Source organism: Glycine soja, chromosome 11, assembly GCF_004193775.1.
Source record: "Glycine soja cultivar W05 chromosome 11, ASM419377v2, whole genome shotgun sequence".
Taxonomy (NCBI): domain Eukaryota; kingdom Viridiplantae; phylum Streptophyta; class Magnoliopsida; order Fabales; family Fabaceae; genus Glycine; species Glycine soja.
The window spans coordinates 40,091,423-40,106,511 of NC_041012.1; the positions used below are offsets into that span (position 1 = coordinate 40,091,423).

The window sequence follows — 15,089 nt, forward strand, 5'->3', positions numbered from 1 at the left end:
AGAATATTTTGATAAATATTTATAGAAAAAAGAGTGTATTAGCAAAAGTGAGGAGTGGATATAGCAAAAGTGTAGTCAATTCTATCAGATCAAGACACTAAATGGGCCTCAAGTTTTGTTTAACATGTTGGAAAGTAATTTTTTAATCTACTTTAGAGACTTTATTATTAAATTTCCATAAGGTTAAATCAAGTCTTAAAAAAGCTTATATTAAATCATAAAGTCCTAAATTTGAAAAATAAAGCATATTTAAGTTTTATAAATACAATTAATTTGTCACACACACAAAAAGTATGATAGGAATCGATAAAATTGGTCTGAAAACAGGTCCAAAGCAATAAAAATCAATAAAAACTAGTGGATATTAATTTGAAACAGCATTCTACCACCAAAGAACGTTGTGCCCTCAGCAATGCAATTAAAACATCGTATTTGAATGGAAAATTCCGTGGACGCTTGCGTTGTAAGAGGACTGCTAGATCTAAATTTAGAAAACTATTCTCAAGTATGAGATGTTTCTCTTTCTATAGACTAAACAGCGTAGTCCGTTGCTTGTTTGTCTCGCATTACAAACAGTCAAATTAGATCTGGTTTGAAGGTTAAATGGGCATGCGTGGCTTTCAAAGGACTTCTTGATTTTAGGTGATAGGCTTTAACATACGTTTAAGAAGTAAAACTGAAAAAATCTGTTTAATTTTCAGTTGAGAGTGATTATAACTGAATTTTGCTTCCATTGTCATGAAATGAAAGGAAAGGTTGTTTTTGCAAACACTTTTTACAAAATAAAATTCATTCAAACTCAATTTGCAAACTTTGATCAAAACATGTACAAACACAGAAACCACCGTGAAATCTGCTTTCAAGCTCAAGGATGGGGAATATGGTACCGAAGTAATCAGTTTGAATTCACATCATCATACCCACTCAACCCCCTTTTACCTTTACCATATTTTCAATATAGGTAGGAAAAACATCATACAGACAGAGAAGATGATTGCAAAGATTTAGGAGGACAAGAGATCCATCTTAAAAAAGATGTTGCTCACTGGAAAACCATTCTGATTTTCATTACGATCAAACCCAGCAACAGAAATGGCTGGTGCAACTTCGTTAAATACTCAATTAAGATGGAAACCAACGTCACTCATTATCACGAGCACGGGGTTTCGGTTTCTAGACCTACTTAAACTGGTATCAACCACTCCATCTATGGAGCAAGTAATCTCCAGTGAGTAACTTAAAAATATTTTAGTAAAACCAGCAATCTGAACCATGCATTGCTTAACTTAAAAATGAAGAAATACCAAGTAGGATGGAAAATGTAGGTATTTGATTAGAAGAGCTAAAATCCCACCAAAAGAAACAGTTAAAGCTACAAAAAAATAATTGTACAACATGTATGCACAACCTCACAGAACATTCACCTGTGCCAACAAAGCTTTCTCCCACCCTCGCGCAAAATTTCAAAGGCAAGTTTATACTTTTCAAAGGATGTTGCACCAGCATCTATGTATTTAGATGCAGTTTCTCTTAGACTCCATAGCATCAAATTTTTTAGTTCCTGAGAGCTACTCCATGATTCCATGTCAGGAAAAACACCATCCTCGGCATTTCTTGTCCATCGGTGTAAGATGTAGCGAGAAGGGACTTCTCTTAATTGCAATATCTGGAAAACCCTCAACACGTGTCTACAAAGAACACCTTCATATTCAAACATCTGACAGCTACAACTAATGCTGAGATTTGATGCATTAAATGTAACTACATGCTTCTCCATATCATTTCCACATCTACGCACCATATATCTGCTCAGACCCCCTTCCTCAAATATTTTAAACCCAAGATAGCTAAAGCACTGCAAAAGCTCTTTCTGAAATATTTTGAAAACAGTAAGAGTGTAAAGCCTTCTACATTGTTCTTCTACTGGTTCTTTAGTTTGCAAAATGGGTTGAAAATTAGAAGTGTTAAAATCCTCTTTTCTTTCTTCTTCACGGCGTCGCTCGAGACCCCTTTCATACCGAGGAATGAACTCCATGAGAGGTGTCTGGGCATTTAAAAGTGCACCAAAGAATGAATCAAGGCTCTCATTCATGGGAATGCCAGCAAAAAATGTGCCCTTTAAATATAATGGAACCCAAGATGCACGCTTCTGATACATTTCTTTTAGCCAAGCATCGTCCTTCAATCCATATTTGTTGAGTAGGACATTCCATGTGGCGTCAAATTCATCAACTGTCTGACTCTGGTAAACACACTTTTCATAATCTTTTGTAAAGCCATTACCCATCAGACCCATGTTCTCTTGTTCCTTTGCCTTAATTTGCCACAAAGAAAAGCGATGATGGGTTACAGGAAAGACTTTTGCTATTGCCCTCTGGATTGCAATGTCTTGATCTGCGATAACTGTCAGAGGCAGCCGGCCAGACATTGCCCTAAGCCATGTCTGAAACAACCAAGTGAAAGATTCTTCAGATTCATCAGCAATTAGAGCACATCCAAGAAGCACAGGTTGCTTGTGATGGTTGACTCCAACAAAAGTAGCAAATGGTACCAAATAGACAGTTTTTCGGTATGATGTGTCTAAGACAAGGACATCACCAAAGTGACTACATGAATATCTAGATCTTCCATCTGCCCAAAATATGTTCATGCAATTTCCATTGTCAACTTCCATGGCATAAAAGAATCCAGTATCTTCTGCTTGTCTTGATTGAAAATACTCTAAAAGAATGCCATACCACTCACTTCTAATGTGATTTTGCCTACCTCCTCTAGGGACAGGGTAGTTATCTATTCTAAATAAGTCACCATTTAACAATCCAGTATCTACCTCTTCAGCCAAAATATTAGAAGCAGGAAGACTTTTTGCCCTGCCCACCTTTTCAGAGTCCAGATCATGGTTATGATCTTTTCGGAGGCGGTCCACTATCCACTTTCCCGATGGCTGTCTCTTAATCCTTAAATAAGCCCCACAACCAACTCTTGAAGGGTGCTGGAACCCCTCTTTAGAGCAAACAAATCTGCGGGATGTGATCGACCCATCATTCTTAGAACGAAACAATTGACCAATTCGAACTCCAAAACCCAAATGCGCTGCATATGCATGATAAAATTGGTAGGCTTCGTTAGGTGAACTGAACTCTTGACCCACATATGGTTCAGTCCTGGACTGTCCTTCAAGTTCTTCCTTTCTCAGACGCTTGAAATCAATAATGCCAAAGGGACAAGAGGACTCATCATTGGCTTCTTCAAGCAATTTCTTCCTCGTCCTGCGAGGAAACTCAGTAAGAGAGTTGATAACTGTAGCACCAGCACCCTTCGGTTGCAATGTTGGAGTGCAATTTTCACCACTGATTTCAAGATGGTGATTATGGTCCTTATGAAAATGATCAACCACCCACTTTCCAGAACCATTTAGTTGTACCCTTATGAATGCTGGACAGTCAGTTCTTGAACTAAGTTGATGTCCCTCCTTCGAGCACACAAATCTTCGAGAAGAAACTGACCCATCAGTTCTTGATCGATAAAGCTGACCAATCCGAACTTTAAACCCTGTTCGATTGGCATATGAAGTGTAATACTTAAGTGCTTCATCAGCTGTATCAAATTCTAACCCTATGTATGGGTCACAAGAGAAATCTATTCCCTCCTCCACACAAGTATTACTCATTGCCAGTTCAGTACCAACAAAATGATCCTTCACAATCATGGTCCCAAGTTCTTATCCATTAAATTCTAATTATCCATATGGACAATGGAGAAAAATCTTAGGCGAAAACTGCAGTGTTTCAAACTCTTACAGGCTTTTAGGAAGTTATATATTAACTTTTCTTTTCTTCCACCTACCTCTTTCGAGTCAAGCAGAAGCACATTCCAGTTGCATATGCTATGGCGAAGGAACCTATTCCTGTAATAACTGAAATATACAGAGTTGTATAAGATACAAACTTCAACACATCCATGGACTTACTTAAAAATTTAATCACCCCTATCCTAATTCTTCAGGCACATTTTTCCCATTATCTCGGTGAAGAAACAATTTGACAATATATAAATATAATAATATGGAGGAGAAATAACCATGAAACTTTGAAGTAAGAATAAAAAACGAAATAAAGGCAATTACAGGAATGAATATAAGGAGTAACTAATACAAAACAATCGTTTGGAGTAAATTGAAGTTTTGAGCGAAATCATAAAATAACAACGAAAGTCAACGCAGCAGGAAATAGATCAAGAAGTTAGGGTTTCATAAACAAAATTTACCTTGAAGCATCGATGGAATGGTTGGGAGATGTATAGAAAACTGTGAAATTGGAACGACGATTAGAAGAGCGGAATCAAAAGAAAAGGAAGGAATTTAAAAGAAGAAGATAGAAAAAACGGTGAATGTGTTCACGTTTCTTCTCCACTTTGAGTTTGGCGTTGGCAATGGCAGTGTAGGATTGGGATATAAATAGGATCCGGATCCGGATCCGAATCCGATTACCATAATGTTTGTGGGAATTATTTTTTTCCTGCAAAACCGTGTCAAATGCATCCAATAAACTCCAACATCTGTCATCATAGTACAAAAGATTATGCAATCAGAATCATCTAACCAAAATAAGCGTGTATTATACACTTATTAATATTAATAAAATTATTTTAAAAATTATATCAATAATAATTTATAAATAAAAGATATTATAAAATTATTTTACATTATTTCTTTACTATTAAACTCTACCATTATTCTCTCTTTTTTTAAAAAATAAAATAAGATATATTGTTATTTGTACTATGTTTTTTTCTGTTTTTTTTTATTGTGAAACAAAATTTACTTCATTTTAAATTTTAAATTTTTTTATGAGTTAAAGATTATGAATATCCTTCAACTATGCATGAAAATGGATTACTCTAGATCTCTCCTAAATCTAGTCTAATTTGTCTTTTTATATTTTTGTAACCTAAGTCTAGACCTATTACACATAAGGAACACATTTTTAGACTTAAATTCAACCTTTGCAAAAGCTTGACAAGTCCATTAGATCATTTAAATGTCTTTTTCATATTAAGAAGTATAAAAATATTTTTTAAAAAAACAAAATCAAGGATTTTCATTAAAAATAATAAGACGATTTTAAATCACAAAATATGGACAAAATTTGCCTACAAACATTATATGTAACATACTATCAAAATCTTTTAAGTCTTGTCAAGAAAAAAGAGTATATATTTCTGTTACTCATCTATGCTTATAAAAATTAGCATATTTCAAACATTAATTAAAATGATTCAAATCGTCAAATTATTAAAATAACTTTATAGTTTAAATAAAATACTTACAATATATATATATATATATATATATATATATATATATATATCATATTAATAATAATATTTTTTATTTTAAAATATTATTGTTAAACGGACGGGCCATTAGACTTAATAGACTTTTCTTAAGGTTTGTGGTTTAGCCTATTTAACTAAATAGTTTTTTTTAAAAAAAAAAGTTTGAGTTTGATCTTTTTACTAAATGAGTTGGGTCAAGTCAAGCCTTAAATAGGTTGAGTCAGAGGCTTTCATGGATGGTCTGACTTACTTTCACCCCTATCTTTAATTCAATGAGTCAAAAATTAATTTTATTTGTGATACATAATTGTTGTTGACTTAAGAAAATTTTACACTAACTAAATAAATTATTCTTTCACATGTGAATACAACGTAATTGGGTCAATCCTTCAAGTTATTTTAATATTTAATTTTACAATTATTTTTTTTTAAATAGTTAACATGACTTTAGTGACATTAGACTTGTTTCTTGTACAATTTGTTGGTGTAGAGATGTCTTTCTTTTTCTTCTTCTTTCTAGGTGAAGAAAATTTATAAAAGCATCATGTTGCTTATTTTTAAATATAATTGTTTAATTTTTTTATCATTGGATTTGGAGGTGATCTATAGTGTAACATTGAATTGTTTAAAATTAAGCTTTAATTACTTATATAAGCAACAATTGCTTATGAGTTATTTAACTATGATGTGATATTTAGGGATTAATTAACATAGAATAAAGAACTCAAATGAACAATTTAAATTTCACCTATTAAAAATATTTTAAGCAACTAACATTAGTGATGTAAATGATTGATCTACGTCTTTTCCTTATAAAATGGTACTTGCAAAGATATTTAGACATTAAGTTAACCACACAAAGATAAAGTGTAAGAATATATATCAGGTTAAAAATCATCTTAGATTATCTAATGTCCTTACGGGGGGATAGATAGAGATCCTTTAATCTATTAGCCTAATTACCTTATATAAGCACAATTAATTATAACGAGAGTTTCTATTTTTTCTTATTTATGACAGTCGAGTTCTTATTCGATGGATGTTTACTAAGTCGAGCATCCCTGGAATGGGCGTGCTGAGTCCGACTAATACAATTGAATTTATAGTTATTGAGCTATTTTATTTTTAAGCAGGTTTGTTGAATGTGGGATCTGTACTTTTTTGTTGTGTAAAAAATTGATGCCATTGATACGGAGGGTGGACGGGTCAGATAAGATAGCACTTGAAATGGATTTTAGAACCGTTAAAAGATAAGCACGAACACGTAATTGTGGCACTACACATTAATTAAAGACTTTTTTACTGCGTTAATTGAAGATTAATAATCCCAATAAAATGAAAATCTTTTTAATCTTGTTGACTTATATTTTAGATAAAAAAAATTTACAAAAAATTATAGATTAAAAGTTATGTAGTTGTTGTTCAGTAATTTTAATTCATTTTTTATTAATAAAGTAAATATTATATTTTATTCAGTAAAAATTATGTAAAATATACAAGCCAACAACTATCAACAATTCAATATCATCTTATATTTCTTTTAAGATAAATAATCATTTTTGTTTCCGAGTGTGTAAAACATTAATAAATTCGTCCCCCAAAAGATGAAAATTAAAGTTTAAGTCCTAAAAGTGAAAAAAGTGTGACAAATTCATCCATTCATTAAATTATGTATATTATCGTTAATGAAAGAGTTTACGTGACACATTAAAGGACAAATTTGTTAGCGTTCTCGACATTCAAAGACAAAAATAATTATTTACCAAAAATATAATTTAATCTTTATCTTCCCTTTTTTAATCGTTGAAAACATAACATACAATAAACACTTAAAAAATAGGAAAACAAACATAAGTTACAACAAATATAATAATAAGTATAATCTGTCTATTGTTCTGAAATTAATTTCTAATGAAGCAGTACTTTACCAAAAATATGAGATTCAAACAAAAATGCATGGACATTAAGTTAATTCTTAAAAAAATGAGACCTAACTTGATTTTATCACTACTTAATGTTGTCACAATAAAAATTTCAAAGTAGACAAATTATGTTTATTAATTAATATTATGTTTATTATTATGTTTGTTTAGCTATTTTTTTAAGTGCTTATTGTAATATATTTTTGCAACGATTAAAAAAGTGAGAAAGATGTAGATTAAATTATATTTTGGATAAATAGTCATTTTGGTCTTAGAATTTGTGCAACGTTGACAAATTCGTCCATGAATGTATAATATAGACTATTTCATTAACGGTAACGAATAAAAGTTAACATATAGATGAATTTGTTGCAATTTTTTCATTTTAGGAGACTAAAATTTGAATTTTCATCTTTTGGAGACAAATTTGTCAAGTTCTACACATTCATTAATTAAGAAAATTAGTTGATCACATTTAATTACATCAATTTTAATTAAAAAGCAAAATTTTCTCAACTCACCCTTTATTAAAACTTGGTATCAAGGGCAAGAGAATCATTGAAACTTGCTTTTCAATTAAATAAAAGATATTTTAGAAATAATAATATAAAATTAGTTAAAATTTTCTTATATTTAACACATATAAAAGTATGTTTTTCTTCTTCTTATATTTGAGACTAAAGAGAGATGTATATTTTTTTGGAACAATTTCTTAGTAATGATTTTCTTGTTTATTTTATATCGTAAATATTTAATGTTTTTTTTGTATTTTCAAAATATTAAATATATTTTTTAATTTAATATTTCACTAAATATTTTTTTTGTTTTCAAAATATCACATACTATATTTACTTTTTATTTAATATTTTATTTATAAATTTTACAAGAAAATATAACATTACTCAATTTTTATATCATAATTTTTTAGTGATAATCATGATATTAATATAAAATAGTCCAATTAAAGAAGTGATTAAAATCAGGTTTGAGTGAAGGACAAATAAGAGAAATGAAAGACCCATAAGTAAAAATTAATTTTACAAAAGCTACCCTAACCTTGCTTGAAGTTTGACCATGAAATACATGCATTCAATGGGTTTCAGCACAGTTCCAAACATGCACTAATTTTTGTCGGGAATCTCAAGCATACAAAATAAATATTTTTTTAAATATGATTTATTTCATATCTATAAATTAGTCAGAATTTTAACTCTAGACCAGTTAGTTAAAATAAGGAGATTATTATGACTCTTGCCAAAAGTTATTGGTTTTTTATATCGTAATTAGATAGTAGTGTATTTCACATGTTGATTGAAATGTTTTATTACAAGTTGGTGCAGCTAGGAGGACAGGATAACCCATAAATTTCTTGATTTCCTTAACGTAAAATCGAGGAGACCCCTTTTCTAGTCAATACCGCGTATGAGGCAATTTCGGAAGATAAAGGAAATACTAACGAGAAAAAAATAAAAAAACCCAAATACTACCAAAATGGTCGATGATCGTGAGGGGGTCCCAATTTGCAATTCAACGTCATCGCGGTGCCTGTGACTATTCAGAAACAACAGCGGTGTGAGAATAGCAAAGACCGATAACCCATATATGAGAGTTTGGATCAAGAAGAAGAAGAAGAAGAAGAAGGTTGGTTGATTGGTCCCATTGATTCCGAAGAGAAAAGAAAAGATGTTTGAGCCACAACAGCTATACACTCGCGCGAAGACCGAGGAATTCGACCTCGAATCAGGAGAAACCCTCTACCCAGGGCTGAGCGTCGGCGAGAACCAGCTCCGATGGGGTTTCATCCGCAAGGTCTACGGCATCCTCTCCGCGCAGATCGTCCTCACCACCCTCGTCTCCGTCACCACCGTTTTCTATACTCCAATCAATGACCTCCTCAAGGGCAATTCCACCCTCCTCCTCATCCTCCTCTTCCTTCCCTTCATCTGTACGTCTCCCTCATTCCTTATTCCAGTTATTGTCCGCTTTGATGCTTGTGTCAGAGGAGTATGTTTATAAATTATCCTTGTTCGGAGTTGAAGGTCGTGGGTTTCTCCGCTAACAAAAAAATTAACCATTAACATTTGCCGATAAAAAAATAAATAAATTATGCTTGTTCTCGGTTACTAAGCAATGTTGGAATTTTTAGGGTTTGGAACAATTTTATAGATCTCTGATTAGGGATCTGAAATTATTTTGCAGTTTTGATTCCCCTGTTGAAGTACCAGCAGAAGCATCCTCATAATTACATCTTGCTTGCACTCTTCACCGTGTCGATCAGTTCCACCATCGGAGTCACCTGTGCCAACACCGACGGTTCGTTTTTTTTTTTTTTTTCGATTTGTAGAAATTGATGGAGGTTAAATGAAGGGTTTTAAATTGTTGATCTGAAATGAATGTGAAATGCAGGGAAAATTGTGCTTGAGGCTTTGATTTTGACCTCCGCTGTGGTTTCATCTCTTACTGGCTATGCCTTTTGGGCGTCCAAGAAGGGCAAGGATTTTAGCTTCCTTGGCCCAATATTGTTCACCTCCCTCATTACTCTCATCCTCACTGGCATGATGCAGGTCCCTCTCTTATTTCCTCTTAACTAATCATTTTTTTTATGTAAAATTTCATGATGAGTGCATTATGTATGTTTATGATGGATGGAAAAATGTTTTATAGACACCCATTATGCTATAAGACACCTAGAGATAGAGAAAAAAGAGAGGAAAATATAGGTATTATAGGGTTTATGATGTGATAGGAAGAGAGAAATGAAAGGTGTTGGTGGGGCGTTTAAAATAAGTGGGTGTTTGTGTATCATTGCTCATGATGGATGCTTTGCTTGCCATTTTCCTCTGGCTTAATATCTATGTATATGATGGATGCAGATGTTCTTCCCTCTTGGACCTACTGCCCATGCTATCTATGGTGCAATTGGTGCTATGATATTCTCTGGCTACATTGTGTATGACACTGACAACCTGATCAAGCGTTTCACTTATGATGAGTACATTGGAGCCTCTGTTACTCTTTATCTTGACATACTCAACCTCTTCCTTTCCATCTTAAGGATCCTCAGGGAGGCAAATAATTAGTCATATCGAGGTTGAGTAATACCAAACAAATTCAAAAAGACTATGTTGCTTCTTTATTTTTATTTTTTGTGACTATGTTGCTTCTTTATAGTATACCGTAGGAAGTATTGTGAAACATAATAACACCGTGCTTCTCTTGTACTCCCTTACAGCTTATGATACTTTTGATGACATGAAATTTAAAGCTTTACAATTGTATGTATGCGTGATATAAGAATCTCCCTTGCGAAATATTTTCTGTTTGCTTTGTTTGAAGTGAGTTGTCTATCAATTTAATGCTATGTATACAGTAGTATATGGCATATCGTAGCACCACCGAGCATTGTGTCAACAAAATTGTTTAGGTACAATGTGTATGATAACTCTGTAATGTTGACCTCGCTAATTTTGCTCAGGGTCGTACAATCCACTATTATTTGATACACTGCCCAATTGCATATTTTCAATGAGTGTTAACATGACATTCTTTAACATTCCTTTCAATACACTCTCGTACTCTCTCCTGTTACTAGTTTGGGAATGAGATCAATCAAATAGAGAACTCAATCTGAGACCTACATGTGTAGTGAAATCTATATAAATTTCACTCAATAAGAAAAAGTGTTTTTGGCATTTCTCTAACTTGAAACATGAATTTGTGCAGTCAACTGCTTAAGTTTTTTGCGTATTGAATGTTTGGCCATATAACAAGTAATATTGGAAAATAATACAAGTTGTTTTTGAGTTAATCGCCTACAGATTACAGAAGTTTATGCTGTCGGTTACTTTCCAATTTAACCATTGCTAAGTTTTCTAAGATAGAATCATAGTCAACCAACATTTGATTTCTGTAATAAGAACCATGCCATATACATTTTCACGTTTTTCCAGCCAAAGATAGAAGCTTCTAGTCAAAGGAACTTTGAACACCCAATAATGCTACTACGTGCACTCTTCCTGTATTGCAAAAAGTACGTAGGGGAATCTTGACTAGAAAAATGCTCAAACGAAAGGCTATAAGCTATCAGGTCTTGGATCTAAATAATTATACTAAAATTTTGAGTTAAATAACGAATTGATAGTAATTATGTGCCAATGAATTGCAATTGCACTAATGTTTCTATAATTATTCATCCAAGTTGTCATAATTTTTTCATCACATCAATTAGCATATTAATTACAAAAGAATTCTCACCAAAAGGAGAAAAGCTTGTAAAAAAGGTCCATAAACCATTGCAAGACGTACAATACTCGGGAGAACTAGTTACTGTAGAAGAAAAATGGTTTACTCTTATTATTATGGTTTATCAATTTAGACTGCTTCTGGGGGAAAAGTCACAAAGGTCTCGTGACACAAAAGTTTGTGTTTATATCTCTCCCACAGTCCCACTAGAAAATTCCTAGAGAGAACCCTAACCCCTTCTAGGGTGGAAAACTTCAATAGGTCTCCTACTGTAGGAAACAAATGTAGTCCGTTTGATATGGTCTCTTTACAATCAAGAGCTAAGATAAATGAGGGACTACCATAGACATCTTGTACCGGAATAAATTTTAAAAAATAATATTAGAGTCCTCTTCTCCTTTCACCGACCCTCACCAATCCACCCTCTTCAATACCTTCTCCTCCGCCGGAAAATAATAAAGCATGTTTTTCTTCTGGGTTTATTTTGAATTTAGATAGATAATGATTGCTCTATAATCAAGAACAAATATTTTATTGTTTTCAAGTACGGCTTATATCGCAGAAGATCGCCAGGATACTAATCTGACATTCAAAGTTCAATAAGGAAAACAAAATCGTTAAAGAGCAGCTCAACCCACCAATAGGAAGGATTGGGGTGCAAATCACCCAATCTAAACCAATTCATACGCATAGAAGAAAGTCTTAACGCGACTTCTTAAAATCATAGAGCTCTCTCCCCACATCATTAAAAATCAAGGATAATAAAAGGCAATGACCTTAAGAGATGGCATGCAAACAACGACTACTAGTAACTCTAAAGAGGCAAAGCTTATCGCAACATTTTCTAGAAAGATTTTTTATACACCTAAGTTTTTTATACCCTTTAATTTATGATTAAGAGTTAAGTCATCAAGATTATCGATATGGAATGAATGAGTTTATAAATTACAAGTTATGAACTCACGAATTGGATTGTTCACGAACAAAAAGATTTTGTGAGAAGAATCATTCACATGGTGCTCGAGTCTCCTAGGATTTAATAAATTCCTTCAACATATTCAAACAGCAAAATTAACAAAATTCTTTTACGCAAACGTAATATTTCAAAACTACCTCTATCTGCTAAGTCATGTTTAAACTCATTAGTTAATGTGGTAACCTTTTGAAATGTCTACTGTGACAAATAATACAACAATGATGACATTCATTTAATTACAAGACTGAATAAAAGGTTCCTATTGTCAGCTCTGTCTGGCTGTTTAATGTTTAAGTATGCAATGTTTAGGGAGAGAAAAGGCTTAGCCTATTGCATACCCGTCTACCATGTTAATATAAATGCAGACAATTACAAGATGCTGCCAGCTTAATACTACTAAATAAATTCATACTGAAGTGCAGCTGACATATCAGTAATAAGGTGGCTCCATATGACATGATTATACAAATCCTTTTTAAAATAGCAGTTGCAAATAACTGAACATGCCTTCCTGTAAAAAGGTACACCGAATATGGTGTGCAAGAACCTTCCTCAAAGAGGATGAAGAATCCACAAGAACTTACAAATTAAACTTTCAACTGGTGTCCACCTTCAGACTTAAGCTTGTATAAGACGTAAAAAACAATTTATTTACATTGTTAATTTATAAGAAAGAATTATACACTTAATAAGCAATTTGTGTTTAATAATTAAAGCATCAATGATATGAACCCACAATCTGCTCATTATTTGGCAGCCTCATCATCATCTTCAATATCCCAACTCAGATCCTCATCTTCGTCTGCCACACTCAATCTCTTCCGCAAATCAATCCTACTTGTGGCCCCTTTACTCTCATCATTGCTTTCAATATCTTCAATTTCATCCCAGCCAATGTCTTCTTCCCCAGGCATTGAAGGCTGGCTTGAAACAACTGAAATATCACTGTCTTTGCACGAACCATTGTTATCGTTATCTGTCTTCCCTTCTGATGCCTCTTTCTCTTCACATTTAACATCCAACTTATCTCCACTGCTACTTACATTCTCAGGTACATTAGATGACACATTCTCCGACTTATCATCAACATCAGTTTTCAATTCAGGAGCAGAAACACTCTTTCCATCATCCTCTATCTCCAAATCCTTCTTCCTAATCTGAACATTCTCAACAACCTTGCCATCATCCTTCTTCCCAGCCTGAACATTCTCAACATCACCACCATCCATGGCACCGTCACCAGATTTTCCCTCCTTCACCTCTGAAACGCTACGGGTATCACCTAAAGGCTCATACCCATCATTACCACCTTCATCATCATCATCAAAATCCCAGGTCAAATCCTCCTCTTCATCCCCGGAAATTGCACGCTTCACGAGCTTAGCCCTCGTATCCTCAGCTTGCCTCAGCTTATCCAGCCTATAAAAATACCTGCTCCAGAAACTCTCATCATCAATCCTACTAGGCACAACCTTCTCATAAATCTCATCAACAACTTCATTCTCTTCAATCAAATTCCGAATCTCCTCACTCTTCTCATTCACCTCAAACCCTAATTTCCACTCATTGAAATTCCCCAAATCCTCAGGCTCTTCCAAATAGGTATTCACATCACACTGAAGCGCACGCACCAGCGTATCAAACCTACTATACCGTTTCAAATCCAAACCACGATCACTGCTACCACTACCGCTCAACAGTTTCTTGCTAGCATTGTTATTATCGTAATTGCTCGAATCGAAAGAATCGGAATCGAAATCAGAGGCTAAGAGAGAGTCCCTACCGTGAGAGATAATCTGCGCTGTCGAGTTCCAAACGGTGCTGCCAATGTCATCGATGGCTTGGCCGACGGACTCAAGCGACTCCTGCGCCACCGACGCACCGACGTCCAGCGACGCCGGCAGGTCTTGGACGGCGCGTGAGGCGGCTTCGCGTATCACCGCCGTTTCCTTCCTCAAACCGGACCCGAATTCCTCGAGATCGCGACGGTAGTTCTCGAGGACGGACTCGGATTTCGAGGCGAGGGTTTGGATGAGGCCGCCGAAGCTCCACGCGGAGTCGTGGTGGCTCTGAGGCGGATCGGGGTTGTCCGATTCGGCCGGAGGAGAGTCGGGCTCGTCGGGCTCGTCGGCGAAGACGGACTTGAAAAAGTTCATGGCGTGGTGCTTAGGCTGTGTATGGATTTGGAGGAAAGTAGAAAGGGTTTATTATGAATTGTGGATTTTGCGCACGGAGAATGGATGTGTGTGTATATGATTGTGGATTTATAATATGATGTGATATGATGCATGTGGAATCGCTTTCACGTCGATCGCATCACATCCATCCAATTATTCAAAATTTTCCTTCTAGTTCTACTTCAATGCCATCTTCCATTTCAAACCACTCCTTTTTAGTTTAGGCGCTGCGTCACTAAATCACCTCATTACCAGGATTTTGCGTTCGGTTATGGTAGACTTAGATATTTTATTTTTTAAAATAAAATTTGTTTTTGTGTACAAAAATTGCTTTCATCTCTAATTTTACAAAAATGTTATTTATCTTAATATTCTTATTGAACGGAACATTAAAAACATAATAAAAAGGAAATAAATAAATAATAATTTTATTAA

General features: G+C 34.1%; 3 protein-coding genes across 3 annotated transcripts; 1 reads left to right on the plus strand and 2 right to left on the minus strand.

Moving 5' to 3' along the window:
* Positions 1–1,307: 1,307 nt before the first annotated feature.
* LOC114376653 (protein FAR1-RELATED SEQUENCE 7-like) lies at positions 1,308–4,522 on the minus strand. Its single transcript, XM_028334860.1, has 2 exons — positions 4,267–4,522; positions 1,308–3,916 (listed from the first exon to the last, which is right to left on the minus strand). Exon 2 carries the CDS (start codon positions 3,707–3,709, stop codon positions 1,421–1,423), a length of 2,289 nt encoding a protein of 762 aa, XP_028190661.1. The 5' UTR covers positions 3,710–3,916; positions 4,267–4,522; the 3' UTR covers positions 1,308–1,420.
* Positions 4,523–8,829: 4,307 nt separating this feature from the next.
* On the plus strand, positions 8,830–10,591 carry LOC114376844 (BI1-like protein). The gene is made up of 4 exons (XM_028335140.1): positions 8,830–9,204; positions 9,459–9,572; positions 9,666–9,823; positions 10,133–10,591. The coding sequence occupies exons 1-4, from the start codon at positions 8,943–8,945 to the stop codon at positions 10,337–10,339; spliced, it is 741 nt and encodes a 246-aa protein (XP_028190941.1). The 5' UTR covers positions 8,830–8,942; the 3' UTR covers positions 10,340–10,591.
* A 2,338-nt stretch (positions 10,592–12,929) lies between these two features.
* LOC114376767 (protein DOS2-like) lies at positions 12,930–14,874 on the minus strand. Its single transcript, XM_028335031.1, has one exon. It carries the CDS (start codon positions 14,631–14,633, stop codon positions 13,224–13,226), a length of 1,410 nt encoding a protein of 469 aa, XP_028190832.1. The 5' UTR covers positions 14,634–14,874; the 3' UTR covers positions 12,930–13,223.
* Positions 14,875–15,089: the final 215 nt, after the last annotated feature.

What these genes read in the sequence shown, in the direction of transcription:
- LOC114376767 (XM_028335031.1), bottom strand. Translation starts at nt 14,633, where the DNA reads ATGAACTTTTTCAAGTCCGTCTTCGCCGACGAGCCCGACGAGCCCGAC.
- LOC114376844 (XM_028335140.1), top strand. Translation starts at nt 8,943, where the DNA reads ATGTTTGAGCCACAACAGCTATACACTCGCGCGAAGACCGAGGAATTC. An exon ending in CCTCTTCCTTCCCTTCATCT is followed by an intron (nt 9,205 to 9,458) that starts GTACGTCTCCCT and finishes ATTATTTTGCAG; the next exon opens with TTTTGATTCCCCTGTTGAAG. An exon ending in TCCTCACTGGCATGATGCAG is followed by an intron (nt 9,824 to 10,132) that starts GTCCCTCTCTTA and finishes TGATGGATGCAG; the next exon opens with ATGTTCTTCCCTCTTGGACC.
- LOC114376653 (XM_028334860.1), bottom strand. Translation starts at nt 3,709, where the DNA reads ATGATTGTGAAGGATCATTTTGTTGGTACTGAACTGGCAATGAGTAAT.